General features: G+C 62.1%; 1 protein-coding gene across 2 annotated transcripts; it reads right to left on the bottom strand.

Moving 5' to 3' along the window:
• On the bottom strand, nucleotides 1–16753 carry RAB37 (RAB37, member RAS oncogene family). 2 transcript variants are annotated; one of them, XM_050908403.1, is made up of 9 exons: nucleotides 16694–16753; nucleotides 10499–10609; nucleotides 3778–3819; nucleotides 3556–3622; nucleotides 3417–3469; nucleotides 2914–2979; nucleotides 2044–2100; nucleotides 1691–1767; nucleotides 1–1583 (listed from the first exon to the last, which is right to left on the bottom strand). In XM_050908403.1, exons 1-9 carry the CDS (start codon nucleotides 16751–16753, stop codon nucleotides 1478–1480), a joined length of 639 nt encoding a protein of 212 aa, XP_050764360.1. In that variant the 3' UTR covers nucleotides 1–1477. The 2 variants fall into 2 exon arrangements, with proteins under 2 accessions (XP_050764360.1, XP_050764361.1); XM_050908404.1 differs by lacking the exons at nucleotides 10499–10609; nucleotides 16694–16753 and adding an exon at nucleotides 5923–6030.
• Between the last annotated feature and the right edge of the window lie 238 nt (nucleotides 16754–16991).

The following is a 16991-nucleotide window of genomic DNA, read 5'->3' as shown; positions in this document are numbered from 1 at the left end:
TCGAAAATACCCAGCTTTAATCTGTAAACTTGCAAAGAGAGACCCGGGAGCAGAGCAGAGGCGAAGGAGGCACTGGGCCGGGTGAGAGATGAGCAGCTCGGGCGCAGGGCCAGGGAAGATGCTGGGGGGGACGGATGTGCCGGACAGTCCCCGACTCCTACGTGCAGCAGTGCCATGCCCTCCGCAGCTGCCCTTCACATCAGCTCTTCAGCTACACAACCAAATATTCACTGTCTCACTGCCCTAGGTCGTGCTCGGGGGAGCCGGCAGTGTGCCGGAGGGGTCGGCAGAGCCAGGCTGAGCACCGGGGATGTGCAGCAACGCGGGGCCCACGCCTTGCACCCTGCGCCCCACCGGTGCCCAACGTAGCAACGTTTGCTGGCTGAAGCATCTCAGGCATCTGCTCTCCAGAGAGTGCGTTTCAGCTGCTATTTGCCAGCGGTAGGAAGAAACAGTTGTATTACATGTGCAGCGACGGGAGAGAAACCCAGCCTGCCCTGGGAGCTGGCAGGCACAGCAGCCCCAGGCCACCGCGGGCACCTCTACCCCACCAGCTCCAGTCTGCATGAGGCCAGAGATGGTTTTGTCTGGAGGGACTGAAAAGAAAAAGGCTTTTCCTGTTAAAAAAATAAAGTCTCTAATTCCTGTGGCTACAAGAGGGGGGAAATAAAGGTTTTTCCAAATTGCCATGTGTACCAGAAGTGCCCCAAGCATCACTCGGGCGCTCCAAGGGGAGTTTTATTTCTCACGCCAGCTGCACAGGCAGGGAGTAGGCTTGGCTGGATGCTTCCCCATCCCAGCCCTTCCCTCTGGCAGAACTGGGACATAACGGGGACATCGCTACCCTCGTGGCGACAGGAGGATAAAAGCCGACATCAGCAACCGCAGCAGCGAGGAGCCATGGCTGTGTGGGCACCGGCTGCACCCGGGCGTGGGGCAGCCCGGGGGGCAGAGCCGAGGCTCCCTGGAGGGAAGCCAGAGCCCGGCAGCACCAGGGACGCGGGGGGCTGGATCAGGCCCTTCCAGCCGGATGAGAGCAGCACCGAGAGCAGGGATGGCTGCAGGGGAGGAGAGGGCCGGGGGCTGCATGGGGGCTCATCCATGGCACACACACGGCCCCTCCAGCCGCTCCAAGGGGCCCTCAGCTAGGTGTGGGGCCATATCCTGCATCCTGCTCAGGTGACGGAGGCACCACCGTGGCTCGCTGGCCAGGCTGGCAGTCATCACACCGCGGTTATTCCCCCAATGGCACACAGTAAGCTCCAGGCATTGCCCTGCAGGGCAGCAGGATCCGGCCCCTGGATCCTGGCGCCGGGGCAATGGCTCTCCTTGTGCACGCTCTGGTCCGCCGCATCGTCCCGTCCACACTTGGCTTGTCGGAGCCTGGTTCCCTCCGGTGCTCAAGGGCAGGATCGGGCCCCCGCTCAGCCTCCCGCCTGCCTGCGCCCCTGGGGCTGCCGGCTCCTCCCGGCCGCTCTCAAGCAAAGGCACAGCAGCTGGATTTCTTCTTCTGTGACTCGATGTAGTCGTGGATCTGGAAGCGGGGCTCATCCGGCGGCTGCACTGCGCGCTGCTTTAGCTCCCTGGGGTGGTGGGGCCGCATTACCCCCCCCGCCTGCTCCAGTGCCGGTGCAGGAGGCGGTGGGGCTGCAGGGGACACCTCCCTTGCCTGGGTCCCCCAGGTACTCACTTGGCAATGGCCAGGAAGGCCAGCTCCACGTTCATGCCCGTCTTGGCGCTTGTCTCCATGAAAGGCACCCCGTACTCCTGCAAGGGCAGCACGGCCCCATCAGCGGCCAGCCCCGAAATGCCCTCCTGCCCCTCCGAATCATCCCTGTCGCCTGGCTGAGGCTTGGGGACAAGGTGCCGTCCCCTCCCTGCCTTGCCCCAGGTTTTGCGTGCAAGCGGCTGCCGTGCTGCCCGTGCTAGAGCCAGGCAGGTCTGGGCACCCATCAGAGGGGATGGCACGGCTGCGCGGGGACCCTGAGCAACGTGCAATTGTCTGGTGGGGCTGCAGCCAGGTTAGACCCTGGCATGGCTCACCCTGGCCAGCGACGCTCCATCCTCTGTCCTCACAGCCCTCTCGCTGCTCACGTCAGCCTGCCGGGGGAAGGAAAGTGTCACCGCGTACCAGGGCCAGCTAGCACCCTGGGGGCATCTGGCAAGCAGGTGGGGTGGGGTGCGCAGGGGGCTGCCAGGAACTGGTGGCATCAGGGACCCAGGAACATCCAGTGCCCAGAGAAGAATCCAGGACCTGTTGAGCCTCTGGGACCTGGGGGCATCGAGGATGTGGGGGGGCATCCCGGACCTGGGGACACTGGGGACCTGGGACAGCATCCAGCACCTGGGGGCATCCAGGACCCAGGGGGGCTTCTGGTACCCCGCTGGGCATTGAGTACCCAGCATCATTCAGGATTCAGGGGGCATCCAGTCCCAGGGGAAAATCCAGTACCCAGTCAGGCATTGGACACCTGGCAGCATCTGGGACCCCTGGAGAGAATCTGGGACCTGGTTGGGCATCTGGGACTTGGGGCTACGTGGGGTGCATCCAGGACCTGGGTGGGCATCCCATACCCAGCACCATCCCATACCCAGGAGCATCCCGTACCAGCAGCCTCAGCCTCGTGCTGCCCCCACTGGCCGCGGGGGACACTGCCCCCCCCCCCGGCCCCCCTCGACCCCCCCAAACCTCTGGGGTCACCTCTGGGCCTGGCTGAGCCCAGAAAGCAGCAGAGCCCGGCGGTGGGTGTAGGCAGGCTGCACCCAGCCGGCAGGCAGAGCGCCCACCGAGCCCCATCCCTCCACAGCCACGGGGACGGCAAGGGCAAGGCAGGGCCGGCACGGCACAGCACGGCACGGCACGGCACGGCACGGCACAGCAAACTGCGGGGTGAAGGGGGACCCTGCACGCACCTTATTGCCCAGCAGCATGATGACCACATCCTTCTGGGCGTACTCGTGGATCTCCGTCAGCCAGGCCTGTGGGGCAGCGGGGCTGTGTCGGGGGGAGCGGTACCCCCGTCCCTCCCCTCTGAGCCCTCACACCTCCCCACAAGGACAGGGAAAACGACTTTTTTTTTGGCATGGGAACCATTTCAGCGTCACAGCCGAACAGTCCTGAAAACGCCCCATCTCCTGGCTACAGCCCAAGCCTACACGTAGTTCACGTCCATCCCAAACCGCGTTTTCTCCCTCCAGCCATTTACCGTGTCCCTAAACAAAACTCACTCAGCCATGCAGCACCCAGCCAGGCGCCCCAGGGACGAGCTCCCAGCCGGCTGGGTCTGGCCGAAACAGCCGGCGCTTATGTGTAAAACAAGCTTCAAACTGCCCCAAACACCCAGCAAGCCACACAGGGCACCCGCAATCCCAATCCCCAGAGAGAAACACTCTCCCGACCCACGGAGGGGACTCACGCGGATGTTGTCAAAGGACATCTTGCTGGTGATATCGTAGAGCAGGAGCAGGGCTGGAAGGGAAGAGGCAGAGGCATTGCCCCACTGCAGGGATGCGCTCCGGCCGGTCTCCCCCGTCCCCACCGGACCCCAGACCCACCTTGGGCGTCCCTGTAGTAGGCATGGGTGATGCTGCGGAAACGCTCCTGTCCTGCCGTGTCCCAGATCTGCCGAGAAGCCGCCCCAATGAGAGTGGGGAGGGGAACCCCCCCCCAGCTGGGGATGCCCCTGTGGCTCCCGGCCCCACCAGCCCACTGTGCTCAGCCTGGGGGGGGTGTCCAGCAATCTGGCTGGGAATTGCTCACCCCCTCCCAAAGCTCACCTGCAACTTCACCTTCACGCCATCCACGGCCACCACTTTGTTCTGCAGAAGAGAAGGAGAGCACGTTCATCAGCCCAAAGCTTGCCTTGGTGTGGGTGCCGGCCAGCCCCGGCATGGAGCCGGCCATGCCCCGGCCCCTCGGCTGCTCTCCCCCGGCCGGCGGGATGAAGCCAGGCTGCCTGTGGGGCTGGATGTTGAAGCCTCACTGCTACAAACCCTGGTCCTGCTGGGGGGCTGTGATGCTGCGTGGTGGCTACAGGGACATCCCAGAGCCGCATCCCCTCGTGCCAGGGTGGAAAAGGGCAGAATCAGGCCCTGACGGAGACAGGACAGCAAGATCCCAGCCTGCTTTGGATCCGGTGCCTCGCTCATCTCCTACAGCTAGTGCCCCAGTCCTGTGGCTCCCAAGTCCCCTAAAGAGCCGGCTAACGATGCAGGCTGCCCCGCAAAGCCCAGGGATGCCGACTCGCTCCGGCTCCTGCCGGTCAGCCCCCGGCTTGCTGCAGCCCCTGCCTGCGTGGCCAGGGGAAGTTCGGCAGCGCTGGGGAAGTGGGGAGGTCTTGCATGAACTACATGCAAAAGTGCATCTATTAATAACATCTTGGCCTGCTTTTATGCTTGTCCACCATAAAGCCCTGACCTTTCTGCCCAGCATCCTTCTGCTCCATGTGCTGAAGGAACCACTGCTGCACTAAAAATTTGAGCTATTTGCAGCAATTTAAGGCCTTCGGATGCTACGCGCTGCCTGGGGACACTCAGTGGGCAATGCTGGGTATCCAGCTCAGGTTTCCTTGTTGGTGAGAGCCTTGCTTTGCCCTTAAAGGTGGTTGCAAACACTGCGCTGGGGGGTTGCAGGTAGCACATAGCTTTATCCAGCACGGCAGGAGGAAATCTCCTGGGTTAGGGTGGTTTGCAGCCAGGTAGCCAGGCTGGGACCGGGGAAGGGAAGAGGCATTTTCAAGTGAGCAGGGAAGGCAGTTATCAGGGCTTAAGCAATCGCTGTACCCAACTCGGAAGCACAGGGACTTGTCTCCAGAGGCCAGAGAAAAAAGCAGGAGTTACCAAAGGGCTATTTTAAGACTCTTAAAGAATTGTGCTTGGAGGGATGAGTCTGGAAAGAGAAGACCCCTATAAATAATTTGGCTGCCTGGAATTGTTTGAAATGGAAATTCAGCCCATGTGGAGATGATAAAAGTTGGGAAAATGGGCTGAATAAAACAAAATGTGCCCTAGGAGACGCTGGAAATTACCTACCAACAGCAAGCCGTGAGCTGCTGGAGGGGACGCTTGCATGAGGCAGAGCAGGTACCTACGAGCTGGCAACACCCCTGGGGCCACGGGCCCTGAGCCCAGCAGTGGGACACAGCAGATTTTCCTTCTTTCATGACTTTATTGGAAGGACAGGCCACAAGACCCCTCCAAAGCGAACCTACAACCCTCTCCCCCAGCCCCTGCTCACCAATCCCCCAGTTCCCCCCTGCAAGCCAAGAGCAGCCCGGGCTGCAAAGGCAGCAGAAAACCAGAGCAGCTTCAGCTGCGGAGGCAGAGGAAGCGCCAACCGCACTCGACACGTGTCGGCAGCCGCGGGCAGAGGCCAGACCGGGGACACCCCCCGCCGTGACTTCCAGCCTGCTGAAATGCCGCTCTACCTTGTGCTGCAAACAGTTCTGCCCGCCTGTGCATCCCCAGAGAGACCCTGCAGCTGAACTTTGGTGAACAGAGAGCAGCAGAAAGGTTTAAATGGGATCCGGCCACCTTAACCACTCCTTGGCAGCCCATTTCAGCCCTTTCAAGGCACAAAATTACAGCAACCAGTGTTTGCCCCCCGAGCCGTTGGTCTCAGCCTAGCCGGTGGAGTGTGCCGGCCACCCACCACACACCCCCAGCCCAGGCACCTGGCCGGGATGGGCTAAACGGAGGCTTTTTGCTGATTTAAAGGCAAGAGGTGACGTTCCTGGCGGGTTCTTCCATCTGTTACTGCTCTTCCAGGGAGAGGTGGAAGGGTTTCAGCAAGCGCCTGCAGCTGGTTGGGAGATTATTTGGGGTGCAGAGCCTGGAAACCCCCCATCCCTCCTTCCCAGCACCCCATGCTGGCCAAGGTGCGGGTTGGGGGAAGTGAGGGGCCAGCAGCCGTGGTGGTCTCACCCGGAAATCTATGCCCACGGTGGCTATGAACGTCCCGGAGAGAAAGGCCCCGTCTTTGAACTGGAGCAGGAAGCAGGTTTTCCCCACGCCCGAGTCTCCAAGTAACATCACCTGCAAGATGGGCGCAGGGAGAGGTGTCAGCGGGACGGGGAGCGGGCAGCGTCCCTGGATGCTGCTGAGCCCCCCCTCGGTCCCTTGTGTCCCTCTGTTTCTTTCCCCAGGGCTGGTCCTGCCAGGTCTGAGGAGCCCCGTGAGAGCTGGGGGTGGGATGGGACCCCCAAGGGTGCAGCCAAGTGGTGCCCCAGGGCAGCAGAGCAGCCCCCAGCCACCGGAGAGGGGGAGAACAGAAGAGAAGAGCTGGTAGGAAGGCAGGTACCGCAGCAAGAAGAGATGTCTCCTGGCCGGCCCCTGGCCGTCTCCCAACCCAGGAGGCTTCTTGGAGAACTGGTCGCAGCTCCCAGACACGTGGAGCCACCTCTGCCCCCAGCCCGGGTGTGCCCAGCCCAAGGGCTGATGCATGGCTTGGGCAAACCCCACCATGTCCGGGACTCTCACCCTGTCGGTGCCCAGGGCCCTGCCTGCCACAGACACCAAAGCAAACACGGTGCCTTTTCCACTCCTGCTAAGCAAACAAGCTCAGCCCGGGCTCCCCAACCGCTCTGGCACCACCGGACCCAGGCAGGCAGCAGCCAGGACCGATGCGGGTCTCTGTAAGCACAGCCTTACCCGATACCGCGATGCTGTGCTCCTGCTCGATGGCAGCAGCCCTTTCCTGCCCAGCAATAATTAACCTGACGCTGTCTGCATCTATCCCCTGCCTAAAAACGGCAGCGAGCAGGACTCCAGCAAGAAGGTCCATCCCGCAAGTCCACCCTGCCAGGACGCTGGAGCCTGCAAAGCAAACCCACGTGGCCCCACTGCCTCCGGGCCAGGCGAACACAGCGAGCCATGGCCACTCTCCACAGGGATGGCACAGCAAATGCCCTGGGGGCCAGCACAGCCAGAGCTGGGGGCTGAAAATGCTGTGCCTCCTGCCAATTCACCTTGCTGGTCAAATCCTTCCCCGGGACACCCCGACCCAGCCCAGGCTGGAGGGCAGCTGGGAACACTGTGCAGTTCTGCCTCCATCTCGCTCCAGATCAAGGTGACAACTGATTTCCTCCCTCGAATGCAAAAATTGCCCGCCACTGAAAGTAGTCAGAGCGGAGAGGATGAAGGCAAAGGAATAAAAGCGGTTTAGGGCAGGTGGCAGCGTGTGGGACTGCTTTGGGAGCCGGCTCAGCGAGGCAGCAGGAGGTCTCAGGGCTGGCACTGTTGGTGCTGGGCTCAGCCTGGGGCTGCGTATTAAATTTTCGGGGTAAAAGGTTCATCAGCCCTGTGCCTCCTCTGTGCCGCCGGGAAGAGGAGGGTGCTTCCCCGGGGCAACCCTTGGCTGAGCTGGGCTGGGGAAGAGGGGGGTACTCAGGGAGGAGGGTTCCCACCCTGATATCTGGCAGGGGTGCGGGGACGTTTGCAGTGCGGGGGGCTAGGGAGTGGGTGCGGGGCCCTGGGCTGGCTCAGCTCCGGGGCACACACGCTGCCCCTCTCCCCGGTGCCCTTGGGATGCTGTGATGGGCTGGATGGGATCCTGCTTTCCCTGCCCTGTATCATGGGGGGCACCACTGCCCCGGCTGGCAGGAGCCCCCCTTGCCCGGAGAAGGCCAGGACGGGCTTTCAGAAGGCAGAGCTCGGCCGTGCCCCCCCCCCCCCCCAGGGAGTCCCGCTGCCCACCAAGCCGAGAGCCCCAAAAGCCCTATTGCTGCAGCTGGGCCACCGGGGCCGGGACCCCCATGGCCACCACGGGGCAGGGACACACCCGGGGCAAAGACCTCCCCTCGTCCCCGGGGCAGGGACCCCCCATCCCCACCTCCCGAGGGGAGAGGACCCCCATCCCCACATCTGCTAGATCTGGGACCCCCCCGGGGCAGGGGCGGGCAGGACTGGGGGGGCTCAGCTGGAGCCGCCGCCTCCTTCCCCTTCCCCTTCCCCGGCCCGCAGCCGCTTCCTGGGCGCCATCGCGACAGCGGAGGAAGCGGGGGGCCCCTAGGACCCCCCCCCCGGACCCCTCCCGGTCTCCCCCGGGCCAGGGGGCGAGCCCCAACCTCCACCCCCGGCAGGGCTTGGGGGGTTCATCCCTGCTCCCCCCCCGTCCCGCATCCTGCGCCGTCTCCCACCTTGCCAGCCAGCTCGTAGTCCCGGGGCAGCGCCGGGGGGTCCCCGCTCCCCGTCGGGGGGTCCCCGCTCCCCACCGGGAGGGTCCCGCTCCCCGCCGCCCCGCCGGGGCCGCTCATGGTGTGCCTGAGCGGAGCCGCCGAGTCCCGGCGCCGCGGGGCCAGCGGGAGCCACGGCCCCACCCGGCCCGGCCCGGCCCGGCCCGCCTTCCTCCTCTTCTTCCTCCTCCTCCCCGGCCAATGCCACTCCCAAGGCTGTGCCCCGGCCGCCTCCCTGCCCGGCCTGGCCCCGGGGTGAGGAAGAGGAGGCTCAAGGCTGGAAACCTGCCCCCCTGCACCCCCACACCGGGGACCCCGGGGTGCTTGGGTTTGCCAGGGGCTCGGCGGCACCGGACGGCGGGCAGAGCCGTGGCATGTCCCTCCGGGCACATGGATGGGGAGAGGAGGAACCACTCACCCCACAAATGAACAGCCCCCCTGTTCCCCACGGGGTGTTGGGGATGGAGACCCCGGTGCTGCCAAATCCCCCCGCCACGCTGAGTCGATGGGGATGGTAGCCCCCGCTCCCACCCCACCAGCCCACCCACGGGTGGGGGGTTTGCCCCATCCACTGCAGCCCCGACGGCTGCCGAGCTGGGCCCCGGGTTAGCACCAAGACGCAGCGAAGCTGGGAGGAAACCAGCGGCCGTTAGCCGGAAGCCGCGTGCGGCGACAAGACGGTTCAGCGGCGCCTGCGTCTCGGCCGGGATGGCTGCCGGGGCTTCCGCTCCCCCCGGCTGCTCACAGCCCCCAGCATCCTAACCTGGCCGTTGGGGCCGGGTTCATAGCGCACTTCATTTGGGAAAAGCCCAAGCATGGGAACGCGGGAGAAGTCCCAGGAGAGAGCCAGGAATATTGTGTTACCCAGAAACTCACTCCACAAAACCCCATCCAGGTCCATGCGCTATGGCTGCCCAGGGTCTTCAGGCTTACAGGCACCACTCCATGGACAGGAACCTTCAGCCGCCTCTGATTTATATATCCAGCCCATCTCCCCTGGGATATCCAGGGGAGATACCCAGCCCATCTCCCCTGCGCCAAGACTAATCTCTGTGCAAACCCCCCAGCCCTGCTCACGCTGCTGGGATTCAGGCGTGCAGGGCTCCAGTGCAGAGCCGTGCCCCTCGCCGCTCTCCCGGCGAAGGCCACGCGTGGCCGCGGGAGGTCCGATGGCAGAGATGCCCTCTGCGACGGCACCCGCCTCCGCACCTTCCCCGGCTGCCGGCTCCTGCTCCAGCCAAGCCTTCCTCTGCCCCTCGGGAAAGGGAACCTGTATTTCCAGTCCCGTAACTGTGCTCAGACCCGGCTGGGGGATTTATAGTTTATATACGCTCCTTGGCCAGGAAAGTGCCCAGATCTGAAGGCTGGAGGCACTTGGAGCTCCGGGAAGCGGCTGAGCTCCCCTGGAGCTTGCTGGGGATGGGGGGCTGGAAGGGTACGGCAAAAAGTGCTGGTGCTCACAGAGTTGCCTAGGCAGGAAAAACGCCTGGCTGAGCATCACCTCCACACGCTGTCATTTGCTGCAAAGGAAACAAGGCAGCCAGGAGCCAGCGAAGGTCGGGAGCATGGCTGAGCCTCCTCTGCCTGCCCAGGGCTCGGCACTGCCCGCAGAGGCACCCTTGGCTGCCAGCCCCTGGGCTGCTTGGCCCCAGACCCCCTGCACCGGTACCACATGTTTCCCTGCTTCCTTGGCCTGGACTAGAGAGAAAATCCCCGTGGGTAATAGCCTCCTCATGGGTAATAGCCATCCCGTGGGTAATAGCCTCTTGATGAGCCCCGGCCTTGCCACGGATGCTGGAGGGATGCCGGTCTCGCTGTGCGGTGAGGTCCCAAGCACCATCTCTGTCCCAGGCTCCCCCGGGAGAGGGGAAACATGTCGGAGCCGCTCGCCGGCCCCGCAGCAGCTCTGCAAATAGCGCTGGACGGCAGCCGAGTGCTTTTCCCAGGCACTGCCGCCATCTGCCTGAGTTTTCACAAGGGCCCCGGGCCGCACAGGCAGGACACAGGCTGGCTTCTCCCTGGGAGAGCAGGGCTGCTCCAAAGGCAGCTTTCTGGGTGCAAGCCTTTGCAAAAGGCTGCTCTCAGGCACGGCCCCACCGAGAGTTTTGGGATGTGAAGCCTTGTCCATCCTCCATCCCCCCCAGCAGCCCAAAGTACGCCTGCCCCCAGCTTGCCAGCAAGCACGCAGCCAAACTGGGCCCCTCATCCAGCAGCACCAAAGCAAATTCTCTCAATTCTTTGTGCTTAGCACCGTTTACCCAAATAAAACTGCTCCCCCAAGGGTGAGCGAGGTTGCACAGCTCAGGGACCAGGGATTGGGCTCTTACCGTAAACCCAATGCCCACGGTGGCGGAGAAGGAACCAGGAATGAACTTGCCCTGGTCAAACTGGACCAGCAGAGATGTCTTCCCCACGCCGCTGTCTCCGACCAGGATCGTCTGCAAGGACCAGGTAACGAGGCGTCAGCACGCTGGAGCAGGCGATGCCTGAGCTTGCAAATATGGCATGCAGCCGGGGGCCGGGCGTTTGGGGAGGGGGTGCTGGGGGGATGCAGCAGTGAATGCAGCAGGATAGGGAGGGACTAGCCTGGCCCCAGATCACGGCGGAGCCGTGGGCCCCATGGGAGCCTGTCCTGGTTTCGACCCAGCCCCAGGGCTGCCCCATGGCAGCCCCCCTGCACAGCTCCGCTCGGCAGCAGATTGTCCCCACGGGCTGCTGGGTGCCAGCGCCACGGCCAGATGGCTCGTCCCGCTGTGCCCTGTTCTTCGCTGTCACTTTTGGTCCTGCCACCTGCTCAAGGAGGAATTTCCACCCCTCTGACCATCTCTGTAATAAATGAAATGTGCCCTGGGCTGAGCTTCGGGCGTGAGCCCCGCTGTGCCCTCTCCAATCGCAGAGAGGTGGAAGAGAAAGCAAAGCACAGCCCGTCACGGAGAGCAAGCAGGAGAAATGCTCCTGCCCCGGCTCGGGAAGCTGCCAGGCGGAGGCAGGCTTGGCTCGCACAGCCCTGGCAGAAAACTTCTTTGGGAGGACCCTGGCAGGGCTGGATTAGGTCCAAAACCGTTTAATAAAGTGTCTCCTGCAGCTGCTGCACACAGCCACTGCCACAGCCATGCAGCCCCGGGGCACCAGGCTGTCTTCATGCTGCATTAACGCCGTGGACCTGCAGCGTTCCCCACCAGCAGGGTGCTGGATTTGAAGTCACGAAGCCCCTCTGCCTCTCCAGCCCTTCGTGGGAAGCCTCAGGGCTCTCCCACAGGGAGCAAAGCTTGCTTGTCCCTGAACAGAAGGGACGAGGGAGCTGTGCAGGTGTCAGAGCTGGGGCATTGCCATCACCTCCCGAGCAGCTCCCAAGCTGCCAGCCCGTGGCCCTGGTACCCACACCGCATCCCTGGGGAGCCCATCCTCCCTTCTGCTCCTGCCCGTGTTCCTCCAAATCCCCAGCCTAAGGGAGACCAGCGGTGCAAACGCAAACCCCTCCCTCCCCTCTCTGCCGGTATCTGGGTTTTGTTTGCAGAGCCACCGCCACAAACGTTCCCATCCTTTCAGGAAACCGAGGCACTTTCAACCCTTTCGCAGGGACACGAGTTAAAATAAACACTCTGCTAACCGGCTTCTTCCTCAGAGATGGTTTTGGCTCTGTCTTTCAGGACACGGATGTTCCTGTAGCTGCAGCCCTGGCAAGTGCTGAGCTGGCCTGGGGGCAGTGTCCCCCCTGTCACCAGTCTCCTGCCACCCCTGAGGCTGCAGGGCTGAGCCAGCGAGGTGCTGGGGCTGAACCTTCCCACTCTCTGCCTCCACCTGCGCCGCACTTCTCCACATCTGTTGTTTCCCCCCTTGGTTTCTGTTCAGCTCCAGCAGCCCTGCTCCATCCCGGGGCACCTCAGCCCTTTGTCCCCACCCCAGGTGACATCGCAAAGGTCACTCTTCACCTGCCGAGCGGGAGCTGTTGCTTCAGCATCTTCCCGATGGCCAGGGGAGCCTCCGCAAGTGGCCGGTCCCATCCCGCCATCACCTTCCCTGCACCGAGGGGCCCCGGGGTGAAACCCAGCCCGGCAGCACTTCAGGCACTGCGTGTACCCCCTTGTGAAGCACAAGGCAGATGAGCGTGGAGGAACGTGTTTAATCAAGTGCCCAAACAGCCCTGGCAGATCAAGACCTGATTTCATGCCCCGGGAGGCCATGGGGGATCCAGCCACCAGGCACATGCCACAGCGCCCGGCATCGTGGTTTCTGCCACCCCACGGACCCCAAAGGAGTGGGCTGAAACCAAAAGCCAAGGAGCTTGGGGACCACAAATGAAGCAGGAACGAGGACTGGCAGGAGACCAGCATCCTGCCTTGCATAAATCACCGCACCACAACCTGCCTGGAGCCTGTTAACGCCGATACGCATCAGTGAAATGCTCGCTTCGGTGAATCAGCGTTTTCCCTTGGAAAAAACATCCCAAAGCCCAAACATCTCCTGGGAAGAGCCTGACCTGCTGAGCGGAGCTGTTGGCGGGAGGGAGCCCTGCACCTCCGCAGGGCTCAGAGGCAGCAATCTGGGGCCGGATCCGCAGCCGGAGATTTCTGTGCCCTCCCTAACTAGACGTCAGGCTGTTTGCGGGTCACTTGCACATTCAGAGCAGCCTCGTGGGCTGGGAGCCTGCGCGGGAGCTGGGGGGATGTTGGGAGGCAGAAATCTCTGGGTGAAGCCCTTGCATGTGGACCAGAGGAGCTGGGTCACCCCTTTCCCTGGGGGGAATTTCCCTGCCCAAGCCCCCCTTGGCTTTGCCCTGGAGCCCAGGCACGTTCCCCATGCAGAGAGCAGGATCTGCTCTGGAGCAGCCACATAGGAGAACACCCCGAGTTCATTACCATGTGGCTCCTGCACCCCAGTGCTGCATTTTTTGGTGCTACACACTATTCCCAGGTAAAATACTGGTGCTGGGAGGTGCAACAAGACCAGCTGCACCCTGCAGTGCTGTCTTTGTGAGCGGTTAACCCAGAGAATGGCATTAATTATGGAGGGAGGAGAGCTGGCTGGAATGAGCACCAGAAAGCCTCCAGAGCCCAGGATTTACAGAGATGTATAAAAGGCAGACTCCCCTATCAATAATTTAATTGGGATTTAGAATAGAGACAACTCATGAATTGCTTCATGACTTAATAATAATAATAGTAAAAGTTGGCCTGAATCAGCCAAGAGACGTTCCTAATGACTTTAGGAAAAGCTCATGGGCTCTGTGGAGGTACAGCTCAGTGGAAATCACTGTGGCCTTCCTGGCTACGAAATAAACATAAAAGAAGAATAAAAACCCCACTGTGGAGTGGATGTGGCTAGCCAGCTGTCAAAACCTCAGGCTGGACATGCCTGAGTCATGACAGCAAGAAGCCTCCCAGCGATGAACCTCCGTACCTGCCCTGCGTCTTGCCAGCATCCTCGGCCACAGCCCGGCCTCCCCAGCACCCTTCAGACCCCAGGTTTTCCTAGGGGTTTTCCTTTGCCCGGAAAACTTTGGCAAAAAAGTTCAGAGATTCCTTTTGGTGCTGCAGTTCCTCTCTGCACAGTGGCGTGGGGATGGAGCAGTGCTTTGCCGGGGTGCATGCACAGATGGGTTGGCCAAGGCGCAGAGAGAAACCTGGCCAAGACAGGGAGAGCTGCTCCGTAACAGTCCCAAAGCACCGCTCCTGAGCCCCAGCACAACCAGAGCAATTCTTGTTTCCAGCTAAAGGAAATTATTTCCACTGGGTGGGCAGAGGTAACCTCACTTCTCCACCCCCCCACAGCTCGCCTGCTCCACGGCCCCAGCAGAAAAGCGGGGCACAGCTTGTAACACATCCCCGAGCAGACCTGTCTGCCAGCTCTGCCTCAGGGAAAGAGCAAATATCCCTCCCCACACCTCAAATCAGGGGTTTTGGGCTAATTCAAACCTAGACGAATCACCTCCCTTCAAAATCACTGCCAGCTCAGTGTAGGTTGCAGAGACAAGGCACAGCAATAGGGCAGTGAGGGCAAATCCACTCAGATCTTCGCTACCCGTGCTGGCAGCCAGCGAGCAAAGGAGATATTTTGGTCTAACATGCCTAGGGAAGAGAGGTTTTGCACAGCTCTCAAGGCAGCGTAGGGAGGTGATTGCTGCATTTCCAGTGCCAGCCAAGCAGGAGGAGATCTAGGATAGCGCGTGTGGGTTGAGGTTATCTTCCCAGTTCATTTCCGAGCTTTAGCATGTGGTAGCTGGACCTGAGCTAAAATGTAGCTAGCAGGAGCCTAACAGGGTAAAACCCCAGTCCTGGGGGATCCAGGGAGGAGAGAGGTGCCCTCCATGGGCTCTGCTGTTGCTCTCAGAGAGCTGCTGAAGCCCCAAACCCAAAGGTTTGCTCCCAGGTCAGCGGGATTTATTACAACAAGTTGTGGCAATTGTGTACGTGCACCCCAGCCCAGCTGCCTGCAGAGCTCAGCCAGGATGCGGCACTGGGAGAGGTCTGAGAGCGAAGCCGTGGCTGCTTTCGGCCCCTCACCACCCCGCTCTCACGGTCTGTCAGGGATGCATCACCAAGACTTACTTCTATCTGCTCTATATACAAAATTGTGCTGCCTCTCCCCTGCTGCAGGCAGTGCTCCAGGGCAACTTGGATGCTGCTGGATGCTGCCTTGAGCTGTCCTGTGCCACAGGGACACCTCAGGGCTGTCCCCAGCCTGCCCACGCGTTGTTTCACCATGGCCAAGCCCCTTACGCTGGGTCGAGCCAGAGGCCGGGGCCCTTTGCCAGCCCCGCTGGGCCCTTGCCCTGGCAGAGGCTGTATTTCAGCCCTGTAGACATGAGCTCTAGGGCTGCACATCAAACAAGATCTGTCTCAGATCACGCAGGGGATCCCTGTTTGCAACCCCCCCGCTAACACCTTGGGTCAACCACAGCCCAGAGGCATGTCCCTCTCCCCCTGGGACTTGTTCCAGCTAAATGGATCCAAGCATCCAATGGGAGGAAGAACAATTTGGCAACGGGTCAAATCACCTGAAAGCAGGATCCGTCATTTTGTGCCAAGTGAAACTTTTCTGGAACAGCCCAGAACAAACCTCTGCTGTTCCCGCTTTGATTTGCTCCTAGCCCGTTTCCTCCCCAGGCCTGGTTTAGCCACCAACCAGAAATCACTTAACCTTTGCCTCCAGAGTGCAAAGCTCTCTTGGGGTTTCTCAGCACATCTGAAATGTGATTCCTTGCTCAGAAACAAGATCTAGCAAGGTATTTGCTGCCTCACATCCCTGGAGCAAGAGCAGGCTTGTTTCTGCACGACAAGCAACCCAGACAGGAAGGGCAGCAAAATACCAAGGGAAACGGCAGAGAACATGGGACTGGGATGGTTATTTTCCTGCGGAGCTCTTCTGCCCAGAGACTCATTTCCGCCAATGTCGTTCCTTTACTGCAGCAACTCATTGCTGGAGAAGAGACGGTTAAGGCTTTGCAAAGAATCAAAGTTTCTTGAGTCATCCCTGGAGACATGTCCTACGTACTCGGTGCACAACAGAAATGAGTTGCTAGTAATTGATATTTTCCTGCTAATCAAGGGCTGGGCACATCGCCCTGAGTAGAGCAGGATGTAAAATAGACTGGCATTTGTGAAGAGGGATTCACACAGCCCCAGCCCTTTCCGCTGCCCTGCCGCACCCCTGCTTTTCCCCTGCTTCTCAGGGGTGTCGGTCCCTGCACAGTCACTGGGGACTGCAGCAAGGGCGTGAGGACAGCAAGAAGGAGTGATGGGTGGATCTGGCAGAGACCAGCGTCTCCTCCATGTCTCCTGGAGTTGCAGGGCAGCGTCTGACTGCAGGGAGCAAAAACCCTGCTCCAGCAGAGCCTGCAGCAGAGCCTGAGCCACCCAGGTCTTGCGGGGACAGCAGCAGCCCCGGCCACCCTCCGTGCAACGTGGAGTTACAAAATGCAGTCCCAGGGACCCCGCAGAAGAGAAGGATTTTAAAGCAAGGAGGGCAGGGATGGACGTCTCTTGGGACACAGCTATTTCATGGCAGGGCAGTCCCAGCTCCTTAGGCTGTCTCTGGCAAACAGAGCCCCGGGGTGCAGCTCCCCCCGACCCCCCGGAGCATCCACAGGACAGCGGGAGCGGCTGAATGCCGGCTGCGGGCTGTGCCGCGGGGCTGGCCCCTTTCCAGCTCTCCTGCCCGCTTTGCTTTGCAAAGACGCCCGATCCTGCCGCCCCCCTCCCCACCGTCACCCGGGAGGTGGCGGGGACCGGGGCCGAGCCCCGCCGGTTGCCCAGCCCCGGCCGCCGCTGGTGTGGGGGGGGGGAGGGGGTGGAGGAAGAGCTGCAGCCGCATCCCCTCACCACCCCGCCGGGATGGGGGATGGCGGATGGACCCTACCGGCGGGGGAAGAGGAGCGAGGAGGGGAGAGGGACAGAGTTTGCCGGGGAAGTTCAAGCAGGCGCCCTGCCCCGGCTGTTGCTCTCACGCCGCCCCGGCACTTTGCAGCCCCTCCCCGGTTCCCCCCCCGCCTTCTCCGAGCACCGCCGCTGCCGCAGCCCTACCTTGTGCAGCAGGGCCTCGTTGTAGCCAGCCCCCCCCGAGCCGGTGCCGCGGCCCTCCATGGCCGGGGTGCATGGGCCGGCTCCGGTCGCCGGGGGGGGCCGGGGGGGGCCGGGCCGGTCGGGTCCTGCAGCACCGCGGACAGCGCCCGCGCCGCCTTCAGCACCGCGGACAGCGCCCGGCTCCGCTCGGCCCGGCCCGGTTCGGCCCGGTCCCGTTAGTCCCGGTCCCGTTGGTCCCGGTCTGGCACGGCTCGGTCCGGCTCCGCAGGGACCGCGGTTTGGCCCGGTTCAGCACAGC

This window comes from Gymnogyps californianus, chromosome 19 (assembly GCF_018139145.2).
Source record: "Gymnogyps californianus isolate 813 chromosome 19, ASM1813914v2, whole genome shotgun sequence".
Classification (NCBI taxonomy): Eukaryota; Metazoa; Chordata; class Aves; order Accipitriformes; family Cathartidae; genus Gymnogyps; species Gymnogyps californianus.
This window is presented reverse-complemented; position numbering and strand designations above follow the sequence as displayed.